At 39.1% G+C, this 12,153-nt stretch overlaps 1 protein-coding gene across 1 annotated transcript in view; it reads right to left on the bottom strand.

Moving 5' to 3' along the window:
- LOC147161802 (uncharacterized) overlaps positions 1–12,153 on the bottom strand; it is a 64,108-nt gene that overhangs the window by 15,521 nt on the left and 36,434 nt on the right. Inside the window, exons 24-38 of the mRNA XM_086095964.1 lie at positions 11,815–11,907; positions 11,631–11,703; positions 11,340–11,360; positions 10,093–10,216; positions 9,116–9,179; positions 8,891–9,003; positions 8,407–8,631; positions 8,058–8,212; positions 7,637–7,848; positions 6,687–6,891; positions 6,456–6,552; positions 5,106–5,334; positions 4,788–4,916; positions 2,611–2,730; positions 1,949–2,033 (exon numbers count right to left, since the gene is read on the bottom strand). Coding sequence (XP_085952090.1) covers positions 1,949–2,033; positions 2,611–2,730; positions 4,788–4,916; positions 5,106–5,334; positions 6,456–6,552; positions 6,687–6,891; positions 7,637–7,848; positions 8,058–8,212; positions 8,407–8,631; positions 8,891–9,003; positions 9,116–9,179; positions 10,093–10,216; positions 11,340–11,360; positions 11,631–11,703; positions 11,815–11,907 — 1,945 coding nt within the window. The remainder of the gene's footprint in view (positions 1–1,948; positions 2,034–2,610; positions 2,731–4,787; positions 4,917–5,105; positions 5,335–6,455; positions 6,553–6,686; positions 6,892–7,636; positions 7,849–8,057; positions 8,213–8,406; positions 8,632–8,890; positions 9,004–9,115; positions 9,180–10,092; positions 10,217–11,339; positions 11,361–11,630; positions 11,704–11,814; positions 11,908–12,153) is intronic.

Below are 12,153 nucleotides of genomic sequence, written 5' to 3'. Positions count from 1 at the left end.
TGTCATCAGTTTAAAAACTCATGAAGTACATACAGCGGCCAGCCTTAATATCACGAACAAGTGGAAAATGTAACATCCAATACAAGAGCTGTATTAAATATTCTGCACTTACAAAGATCTTCAGTTTTGGGGTATTGTTGTAGTGTGACAAATGACAATATGTTTATTATTGTGGTTGCATTAGTCATTATGATGAAGTACAATTTTACCCTGCTGCAAACTACCCATCCATCCCATCTTACAAAACTGGACTGGTTGCCAGACAGTTGCAGGGCACATATACAGGAAGATAACCAACCATTCACACTCACATTTATACCTGGTGGACAACTTAAAGCCTTCAAAGAACCAAAAACACGGGCTTTTGGAATATGGGAGGAAGCCAAAGTAACCTTAGAAAACTATGCTAGCGCTCGCACACCTCAAAACTGTGAGGAAGACATGCTAATAAATAACTACCACTTTTCACACCCCTGCAAACTATGACCTTAAAAACGATACTATATTGTACAAATTACAAAATTCATAAATTTTTGATCAACCCTGGTGATAGCCTGACTAATTTAAATTCCTCCCCTTAGTACAACATTCCTTGGCACCGAGATGTGATGCGATGGTGCCAAAGCAATACGTTTATATTAGACAAATGCACACAAGCCTCAACATCAAAGCAGGAGTTTGGTCACTTTGGACAGTTTAGTCAAAGGCATAGTCAGAAATGACACCGACTGTTTACAATTTTAATGATTACATTTGCATTAAAATTATTTATTATTAGAATTTACAATATCATAATGCACAATTATTATTATTATTTTTATTTATTTATAATTATTTATTTATTCTTTATTTATCCAGGTAAGGCAAATTGCAAACTAATTCTTTATTTGTGTTGTATGCTCTCTATTCTATTTGAGCTGTGCACTGTTTCAGCTGCAGTTGTTTTTTTTAGTGTTCCACTAGTAAGGTTCAGATGAGTTGAGTAGAAAAGGCTTGAGCGCAAAAACAGCAAGTTCGACATACTGTAGGTGGATAGTCTTTAAAAAAAAGAAAAAGAAAATTTTACAAATAGGTCAATTTCGTGAAGGGCAAATATGCATCGAAACACTATTACCTTTGGTAAGACAGTTTATAAACTTCATCTCTTGCATCGGATATCATCATATAGTGGTAATGTCGTACAAATTGCATCGTACTGTATATGCATGGATTCCAAGTGCGTGGAGATGATTTTCCATGAAATGTGTTTATAGTAATACTTACCTGAATACAACCCCTGCTCTGTGAGGAAGAAAATAAGCAATAATGTCGACATCAAATGGGCCGGAGACGATAGTATTTGGGGACGCATTCAAAGTGCCAGTCCCAATAATCACAATAGCATTCAGTAACCGGGAGTGCATTGTAGCTGCGCTGTGTCCAAAATAGACAGAAAAGGCCTTGCTCCAACAAAAAACCACCACCGATGGCCATCTTGGTGATCAGTATCAGGGCTCCTCTGTCTTGCTCCACTGCGAGGTCCTGCCCATTCCTTGAGCTAAGCTAAAGAGCTAATGCTAACAGTATCTGCAGCCATGCTCGTGGAAATCGCAGTGGAGACACCAGCGCCATGCAAACCAATATCACAGGAGTCATTCATCGGTTCCAGGGCACCCAGAAAGGCAAACGAGCCAGGTGCCATGGAGCCTTTTTGATTCTTATAGGGGAGCTGTTGCGTATTTTTTTAGCACACATTCATTTCAATTTCTTTAAACTGCACTGCAGAAAACTTTGGGGAGTACAGAAGAGCAGTGCGCTGCATCCAAGGCTCGGTCGTTGTGCCATGCGTGCACAATAAAGAGGGTAGGAAATATGGGTAAAGTAGGAAGAGGAGGACTTTAGGTATAGGATGCCCGTCTCCACTGTGGGGTATTCCAGGAGAGGGCTGTGAATAAGACAGTGAACTCACCCAAACCGGGCTCGTTCAAAGCACTGTAGCGTTCCCTCAGGGCGAGCGGTGTTAAAGTTCGCCTGCGTTCTTCACTTCCAACGACCTGGGAAAAAAAATCATACAACTCAACAGTTACTATGAATACAACGGCATATTAGGGCCACGTATAAATATACTTTTTTAGAGCGTATAGATAATATTCCGAGAAAAAAATTCGCAAATTTGCCACTTTATAAAGTTACAAGTTTTTTTTTATTTTTGCCACTTTATAAAGGGGCAAATTATAGTGTCAAAAAGGGGAAAAAAACTAAATCTAAAAACGTAAATTTTGCGACTTTATAAAGTGGTAAAAAGAAAAAAACTCGCAAAAACTTATTTATGAAGTGGCGAATTTGCAACTTTTAAGTGGTAATATTGCAATATCCCCCCCCCCCCTTTATAAAGTGGTAAATGTGCCACTTTATAAACTAAAAATTTCGCCAGAAAGAAAAAAAACTCGGAACTTTATAGAATGGCAAATTTGCGATTAAAAAACTCTTAACTTTTTATTGTGGCAAAATTGCAAGAAAAAAACTTGTAAATTTTCCACTTTATAAACTTCTTGGAATATTAGCCCCCCTCTGGAAAAAAATAATCATACGTGGCCCTAACATGCACAATGTGCAGAAGCCAAATTTTACCTTGATACATGGTGGCATTGCTATGTTGAGGTTGCATAGGACATGCTGTGAATCCTCATACTTGGTGCACTTCCTCAGGAAGGACAAAAACCCCGTGGTATCCTTGTTACTGTCTCTGACCTAATGCAGAAGAATAAGGAAGAAGATAGAGAAGGAAAGACAGAGAAAGGAGAGAAGAAAGAAAATCAAACCAAATAAAAAATTAGACCCCACCACAATGTCGCAGGCACGGCACGTGGTGCAGTAGTAACATGGGGGGCCAAAAGCAGGGGATGGAAGCAGTCCACAGGCAGGCGAAGAGGGTGACATTTACCTGCACACTTTACCTGGACGTCTGTCAGACCAGACAGTTAGAGAGTGACCGAGCGCCAGAGAGAGAAAGAGAGACAGTGAGACAGACACAAACAGACAGGCAAGGCCGCAAGATTGCAAGGCTGGCAAGGAACGAGGGGGAGTCACGGGACATGCGGACCGGACCCTCTCACAAGAGAGGCGCTACAAATAAACGGAAGCTGTGTGTTTATCTGGTGGGTGCACATTACACAACAATACAGCATCACGATGACACAAAAACACATATGGCAAAATTACGAAATGGATGAAAAGGAAATCAGAACAACATGAATATGGTCACAAAAAAATACAGTAAAGTAGTATGAACAACGGACAAAAAAGGCCACAAACCGGTAGCATACAATTATTATGAATTACAAGATGGTGTGGAAATATATTTGAGAGTTCATAATTATGACAAAATGACATAAATAAAGTAAAGTATGGGCTCTATTTCATGGCCAGGGCAAGTCTAGCACAAAATCTAACATGGTCCGTGATTTGTTTCTTTATGGTATTTTGGTAAACTGGCACAGTGAGAAATTTGGATCAGCTGACCTAATTCCCAGCCAATCATCCCCTCTCCTCATTCCCTCAGTGCAGAAGAGGTGCGCGGTCTACATGGCACAAGCATAACTGACTTGCTGAAGTCCAAGCAGGAAATTGGCGCGCACAAAGTACGTTCATAAGCAAATGCAAGAATATCCCAGTAAAAGTTTACAAACTAAACATAAGACACAGAGAATTATTACAAGAGTAACCACATTACCTACATTAAGTCCACTAGCTTAATGCTAACATGTCATGGGAGATGACATAGATGGCTAATGAATAGCATCTATGAGGCAGTTTTATCACACTTTAAAGGATTTTTTTTTTTTTACACAAATGGCAAAGGACTAATATCATCGTAGATTTCCGAGTCACTTTAAGTAGTTGAGTGAAACTTCGTTTTGTCTCTAGGAATGTATGATACTATGCCTGATTAAAGTCACGCGCACCAGAAGGAGCCTCATGAATGAATCACGAGGCACCAACTGTCTTTAAAATCGATTTAATTATGCTATTACTGCATGTTTGTATAAAGTAAAGCTATTTTAACACTTAAAAAATAAATTGTCAAATAATTTGTTTTGGGGGGGGGGGGGTCAGGCTGAAACCGATTAATGGCATTTACATTAATTTCAATGGGTAAAGATCATTTCATAAATGAGTGTCTTGATTTATAAGCACTAAATGATAAAAAAAAAAACAAGGACAATTGTGCGTCAAAACTTCTCCAGAACTGTTAACCTTTGCACATTATAGCTTCTCTAAACTGAGCAATTCTATTTACTATCATTTTTTCTTTTCAGACGGAAAATAGTAGAGATTTGAGGGATTTGCTTGCTTAAAAGGATGACACATCATAGTAACACATTTGGGCATAGCATCTGACAAAAATGTCCCAAACCGGCAAATTAGACAACTACAACTGTAAATTCAAGGTATCCTAGTTGGATATGATCATGTCTATAGAAGGAAAAACAGATTATTCAGTGAACATCATAATCATAAATGATCAAACCTGCTTAAAAGTCTGCCCGAAAAATAGTTAAAAAAATTAAATAAATTATGCGCACACTTGGCTAGGCTTCTGAGAGGAGCATTGTACTGTGTATTCCTTTTGAATGCAATATTCCAAAGATGTCAAAGCAAACAGAGACAAATACACCAGAGGAGGTTTTTGGGAGGGTCAGCAGGTGCTCAGCGGGAGAATTGATACAGTGAACACAGGTGAATACACGATACACACTATAACATCAACACAACACAGTAACAAAAGTGCCTTTGGACTCGCAGACCTTGACAGAAACAGGCAGCCGGTTATCTCTGAAGGCCTGGAAGCTGAAGGTACGAGGCTGCTGTGTGGCTTTCCGGATTGGTACCATGTTTCCGGAACATTCCAGATGCAGCGGCATACCCTCCATCAACTTAAAAACAATAATTAAAAAAAGAAAAAACAAAATGAGAAGGGAAAAATGAAATGATGTTAAAAAATCAGTCAGTAAAGAAATTAAAGTAAAAACATATTAAAAATATATTTTGGACATCAGCTTGAAGAATTGCTCCTGAATTGGACTAGTTTAACTTATTGCTCATGTTTTTTACTCAGTGCTGACCTCAATGTCTCGACTCCGTGCCACTTCGGTGAAGTTTTCGTGCAACTCCAGCGTCTTATCCATTTTGTCATCGGTCATGCAGTAACAACGCAAGCGTCCTTCCCGCGCCTCGTTCATTTTCGCAAAGATAACAAACTTTGCCATGTAAGGCACGGCCATCAGTTCCCGGTACAAAAGGTTGGCAAAGGTCACCGCTTCTGCTGTGCGAGGACAATCTGCTAGCCAAAATCTGTGGTAAAGACAAGGCAGGAAAAGAGGTTGCTGCAAACAAGGATTTTATAGAACAGGGAGGCTGTGTCGCCACATTGGTTCTCAAATTAGGGTCTTGAGACCTGAGAGCTATAGTTTGGGGATCCGCAAAATAATTTGTAATAAAATACGTATTGATGCATTAGATTTAAAAGAAAATTCTTTATAAAGACTTATTTTTTAAAAAGGTGTAACATTAAAAAAAATCAGTGTTTATCCATTTTTTTAAATTAATTTGTTTGTTAACAAATAATAACAAAATACTATAAAATATTGGTTCTTGTAAAGATTAAACAATTTATGGTTGAAAAAAAGACATTACTTTATTTTTTTTAACATTACAATATTTTTCTCAACAATATAATTTTGAATTTGTAACAATCACTTTATTTCCAAGACTCACCTTTTAATTTCTATTACACATGGCTTAATTAACTGAATTATGAGGTTGTCCTTTTTTCTCCCCTGTAAGGTAGAGATGTAACGATAACGGCAATATCATGATATAACTGCCACAATATATCTCTATCGTCATGTCACAATATTAAAAGCAGCACATCTGTTAAAAAAAGTGGGGTTAATTTCCATTTGTGTAGTTCTAGCACCCTCTGGTGGCTAGTTTTTTAGTGCAGTTTAATTTTCACAAGGCATGTTTTGGCCCTTCTATGTTTCAAATCCACGCTAATGGTCAGATGAAGGGGAACATAATATGCTTGGGAATAATGAGTCAATATGTGTAGGAACTCAATGTGTGTGTGCATTAGCAAGTAAGTGCCTCAATACATATATTGTATTTATATATTTTTATATATAATATTTATAATATTTTTTTTACATTTTTCATGGCTGTAATGTACAAAAGTACAATATAGTGTGCATGTTTTTTTTGTATGAGCAAACAATTTTACAAACAATATTGTGACCTGTTTTTTTTGTATCGCCAACCTCCCCACAATATCGTGATAATTATCGTATTGTGACCTTCATATCGTGATATTGTATTGTGATGTTTAGATATAGATGTAAGGTGACCCTAGACCGGGAATTTCGAGACCCACCTACTCTAAATACATGAAGTGATTACGACGAGGGAGTGCACACCTTGCAGAAACATTGGTTGTAAAGTTGGCACAGCTGTTTGCATACATCAGCTTGGTTGTTCCAGTGATGTCCTCCCACTGAGCAGGTGCCGTCCCACCTGAGACACGACAAGCACACAGCGTCATTCAAGCCTTGTTATCCTTTTCACCCCTTTATGACACATTTCTCAAGGTAAGAAAGACTGAGTCATTCCAATGTCACCCCTAATAAAAAAGTGAGTTGCTACACTACCAATGACACTGCAGAGGAGGCGCAGGCTGGTGGTGTCACCCTCGCCGGCATCACGAGGGCTCTCCCGCCAGGACGGTGGGAGCGGGATACGCAGTCCGATTGGACGGTGGAACTTGCGCCTGCGTGGTTCGATGGTGACCACAGGGCTGAAGGTCGCCTGGTTGCCAAGTTGTCGAGTCAGCAACTCATCTGGGATGGGCTGGGCCTGAGAGGATGAGAGGAAAAGCCGATAAAAAGGCGGAATAAAGGCTGTTGAGCAGGAGAGGTGTGCAGTATGTCATTGAAAATACTGTGCACAAAAACCGTGAATTATGTGGAGGCAAGACTAGGACAATAGAAAAAAAGTAGGAGGCAAAATGTGCTTTTCAACTTTAACAGCAAAACCCCTGCTATACTCACACATGCAAACTTATAAGTCATATCTGACCCAATTCAGATCAGTGCATCGGCTCGGCCAGTGTGGCTCACAACTTAAATCAGGGAACTGAGGAGTGAAGAATGGCTGGATAAAAGAAAAAAAAAACATCAACACAAAGCAGCATAAAGCAAAGCCAATTTCAAACACATGCCTCAACATCAGTGATGAGACAAATAATGAGAAAAAATACAGTGAAATGAACAAAACATAAACCATCATATATTACAAAACAGGTACATCTCAATAAATAATAATTATGTATTTATTTCACTGGTTTAATTAAAAAAATGAAACTTATACAGATTCATCAGACAAATAATAATTCAGAAAGCTAACCCATAAGTAATATCCATTGGGTACTTTTTTTTTTATACACATAAAAAAAAATTGAAAAAAAAAGAAGGACATATGCTTGTTTCACTTATGAATTGAACTATTGCAATAAAGCAAGTTTCCCCAAAATTCATTGAGATGCACCTCTATGTTTCCATCATGGAAGTCAAGTCATCTTAATTACCAACTCGCTACTTACCTGCAGTCCAAGTCTCACTCTTTTGGTTACAGCTGTCTCTGGAAAGATGGCCTCAACATGGGGCACCAGCTTACAGGTCAGCCGCCCGCCCTCTGGGCCAATCAGATCGCTCTCTTGCTGAATACGGGAGACCACGGCAAAGTACAGGGGGAAGTCAGTGGAGATGATCCGACGAATCCTCTTCTTTTCCAACTCCTCTTGACATTCCAGGTCTACAAAGGTCAAGTAAGAAGAGAGAAGATGAATATATTGTAACAGAAGGCTAGAAAAAAAGTTCATGGTGCATAATTTATTCGATGCGAGCTAAAGAGTGCACTCATAAATAGTTTTCTCTCTCAATGCCCTTGTTTTATATTTTAACACCATAAATCAGGATAAAGTCATCTTCAAGTGTCTCATAGACGCTTTCCATCTCACTAACCTTCATCCATGCCATTCAAAATGGTTTCCAGCACTTCGTCACCGTAGCGATTCCGGTGTTCTTTCCAGACCGAGCCGTTCTCGCTACGGAGGACCACAAGCTCACGGTCCCCTCGGGCCAGTGAGGCAAAGTGTGGAATCTCCACTATAACAGGCCTGTGAATTAATAATAATAATAAATGATCAGGAACATTTCCATTTCCTGAGTGTACTTTAATCAAACTCATTTGATTGCATATTGACTCCAATAATGTCATTTCTAATGATACATCACATACTATTAGCATTCTACCCACAAAGAGACATAAAATACATTGGCACAAGCAAGACAGCGAGGCGCATCGACTCACCCGAGGAACTGCATGCTGGATGGACCCAAGGAGATTATACGGCTGGCGAGCCCCTCGCCCTCCACCAGTGGAGGGGGCGTGGTCAGCTTCTGGGGTTTGACCAGGCGGCAGGTGATCCGTGTCGGCGCGGCGCAGGTCCGAGGAGGGATGATCACTCGCAGGCCGTGATGTCTGCTGCCTCGCATGGAGCCTCCACGGGCGTCTACCATGAAGCTCACCAGGAAACTGAGAGTGGACAGGTTTACACATCATATAATGATGTCAAAACTGTCTACTTGTACCTATTTAATAATCACATTTACAACAAATGTTGACTCATGGTGCTGTGCATACAGCAAAGAAGTATGATATACTGTATATACTAGTAATACATCACGTCCGAGACTTACTTGAAAATGTTTAAAGTGTTACTTAAACTATTACCTGCACAGTTAAGGTTTCAGCCAGGATTGTGACAGTTGAGCCTAATAATAAATAAGCTCACCCAGTGTGAATGGGGCTGGCCACAGGACTAACATTGTCTGAGGTTTCTGTCGCTGGACTGCTCGGGATAAGAGAGTCTTCGTCATACTCCTTTGGCAGTGGAATGGGGGTGTGCTGTGTGGTTAGAGAGACAGAGAAGAGAAGAGAAGAGAAGAGAGAAGAGAAGAGAGATTAATTTGTTAAAAATTGGTTTGTGCGTACCACAAATAAGCAATGTTAAGCATACCTGATCTAAAAGAACAGTTTCTGGCGACACGCAAGGGATTCTGGGAATGGCGGGAGAGTAGGGCCTGTGGGAGAGAAAATGATCAAAAGTTCACTTATTACCTGAATTTTAGTGCATAAGAATTCACGCAGGTACAACATTTCTTGCTAAAAGGCTTTATTGTATTAAATTGAAAAAACGGAACTAGAAGTGGGCTACCTTAATTTGTTTTCGTGTTAAAGCTAAGTACAGGAATGACGCGAAAAAAGGCATGTCATTCAGATGAATCAGGTCTTAATCAATGTTTAATTCAAATTTTCATATACTGGGGGCATTACATTATTCATATATCAAGTGCTATCTCATCACTCTCCTGCAACATGACTATTGGAGCTAGCTCAAGGTGGCTCAATTGATCCTTTTGATCGGTTTATGTACATTATTGTAAAAGGGATACTTGACTCATTGAGTCATTTTCAGCAGTAAAAAGTTAGTATTTTGTCCAAAATTAATTTGTTAATTGTTGATTGTTATTTTTTGTATACAATTAATACCTTTAAAAACGAATTTTGCCACGTGCTGTCGAATGAAAATGACATCACTTGTGCTCAGGAAGTAGGTAACGACCAATAATGGCTCACCTGTTTACTGGGTTTGGTCAGCTAACTGAGCCATGATTGGTCGTTACCTACTTCCTCAGCACAGGTGATTTCATCTTCAGTTGACAGCAAGTGGTAAAATTAGTTTTTAAAGTTATTAATTCTACATTGAAAATAATGAAGTTATCAAATTCATTCTGGATAACTTTTTACTGCTGAAAAAAGCTCAATGAGCCAAACAATCCCTTTAATGTTTTTACAATATGTACATAGTATATTTTCATATGTTTTGCGGTCAGGGAGAGGAAATGAATGTCTAATTTGGTAACCACCACCTTATAAACTCCATGCAATATCTAAATAGCAGTCATTAACTAAGAAGGATTGGAATGGACTTACGTTGTCCCCACAACGCCTTCAAAATCTCTAAGTGTCTTCTTTGGGGAGAGGAAGTCATCATCTTGATCCTTGAAGTCATCAAGCTTTAAATAGCGTGCTCCGTCTATTCCTAGCAACTCATCGCCTATATATATATATAAAAAAAACGTTTTTCAATTATTATTAATTTTCTTGTCATCATCATTTTTTAAGGCAAGTAGGCGAAAACAAAGAACACAAACAATCAAGACGGACAAACAACAACAGAAGAAATAAAGTATGTTGTTTTACGCCATTTTGAAAAGTTTTCACCCCAATGCAATGTGACAATGTCTTGAAGTGTGGTTATTGGCTAGCTTCTCCACAAACATCTAAATAGTGTCACTTGCTCCAATTCTCCATTGGTTTAGGTAGTCATTCTTACACAATCCTTCCTCTCTCCTTGATTTCACCACAACATGGGAGAAAAAAAGGCCATAAAAATGCCACATTTTAAATAGCAATGGAATCAAATAACACTCAGCGTGGATGGCAAACAGCAAGGCACCTGTTTTGTTGTTGTTTTTTTGGTTTATCATGCTCAATAAAGATACAATCACATGTGGTGGTGATTAGTTCTGTGTAGGAGAAAATAGCTGTTATTAAAGAGGTATGAGACGAAAAACAGGAGACCATAGATCAAGCTTGGTATGAGGTATGAGGTATGAGCTGCTCGGGAACAAAGACAGACCAAATTATTTCAAAGAGAAGAAAGCTATTAAAAACATATAATAATACAAGCACAATTAAAAATGAAGCTGGGTGACATAACACAATTACATTTTTGAGATTCCTTCGAGCAGAAAGACGACAGCCTAAACAACGACTGTGCATGTTGCTTTCAGGAGTGTGTCAGCATATGTTGAATTAGCTGCTCGATCAATTAGCCTGTCACTGACAGCGACTCTCATTAACAAACAGCTGAATTGGAAGGAAACTAAAGGTCCTGTCAGGTTAATGAGTCCCTGAACAGAAGTGTGTCAAACGCTCGTATAAGGAAAATGCTGTGACTACATGCTGATGGAAAACAGGGCACTTTTCTTTCTAAATAAATCTCGAAGCGAGAGATAAAGGGTGAGGGAATAAAAATAGAGCGGAACAAACATGGCTGAAGTTGAGTCAGAGGAACTGATCAGAAAGACAAGAAGTGATGCACGGAGAGAATGAATGTGCCACATGGTTCACGAGCCACCGCAACGGACAAAGCAGCGATACACACACAATCCTACCTAACGTTAGCTGGGCGACCCCTACGAAAAAAATGGAAAGGGAAGTTATAAACAGTTACTTACTGAGTTGAGTCTCAATATGCAGTGGATATAAATAGTATAGACAGCCCTGTTCAAATCTTGGGGTTTTGTGATATAATAAAGGTGACCAAGATAAATCCTATCAAAAGATTTGCGAAGCTATAAAAACAATCTATTGCATATCATTTATATCTCCATATCAGCCTTTTTCTGAAAATGGATGATCAACGCTGCATAGGTGGTGTGTTTTCCATCATCATCTCAACCTACCTTCATCTTCAGAAACATCCAAAATCTCATCCACCGTCTCAGGAAAACTCATCCGATGCTTTTCGGTTGTTATCTGCGAAGAGCGAAAACAAATGGGGACGCAACAGAGATGGAAACACACAGGTGAGAGGTCAGCGATTCAATTTTGGTCTCTGTGCAAACCACGTGAAATGTGCTGGCTCACCACAGAGACGGATTCCTCAGTCACCAGTTTAAGCACGTCGATGACAGAGATGTAACCAAGACGCTTTGCGATGCCCAGTGGAGATGTCCCATTCTGTGTAGGGACAGAAATAAATAACTACAGATTAATAAGATATACACAGATGTCTTAATGACTTAATTAGATGGTGTGTGATTACTACAGGTATGTTTTTAAAATGTGTTTGTAAGACTTGCTTTGGTTGTGCTTTATTAACTCATTTGCTAACAAAAACATATAAATACATTCCATGTTAAATATTACCACGCTCCCAAAGACGTATTTATACATTTTATATGTGGTAGCAGAGTATAAGAGATC

Source organism: Leptonotus elevatus, chromosome 15 (assembly GCF_054856555.1).
Source record: "Leptonotus elevatus isolate MCC_2025b chromosome 15, RoL_Lele_1.0, whole genome shotgun sequence".
Classification (NCBI taxonomy): domain Eukaryota; kingdom Metazoa; phylum Chordata; class Actinopteri; order Syngnathiformes; family Syngnathidae; genus Leptonotus; species Leptonotus elevatus.
Note: the sequence above shows the minus strand (reverse complement) of the source record. Positions and strands in the feature narration are given on the sequence as shown.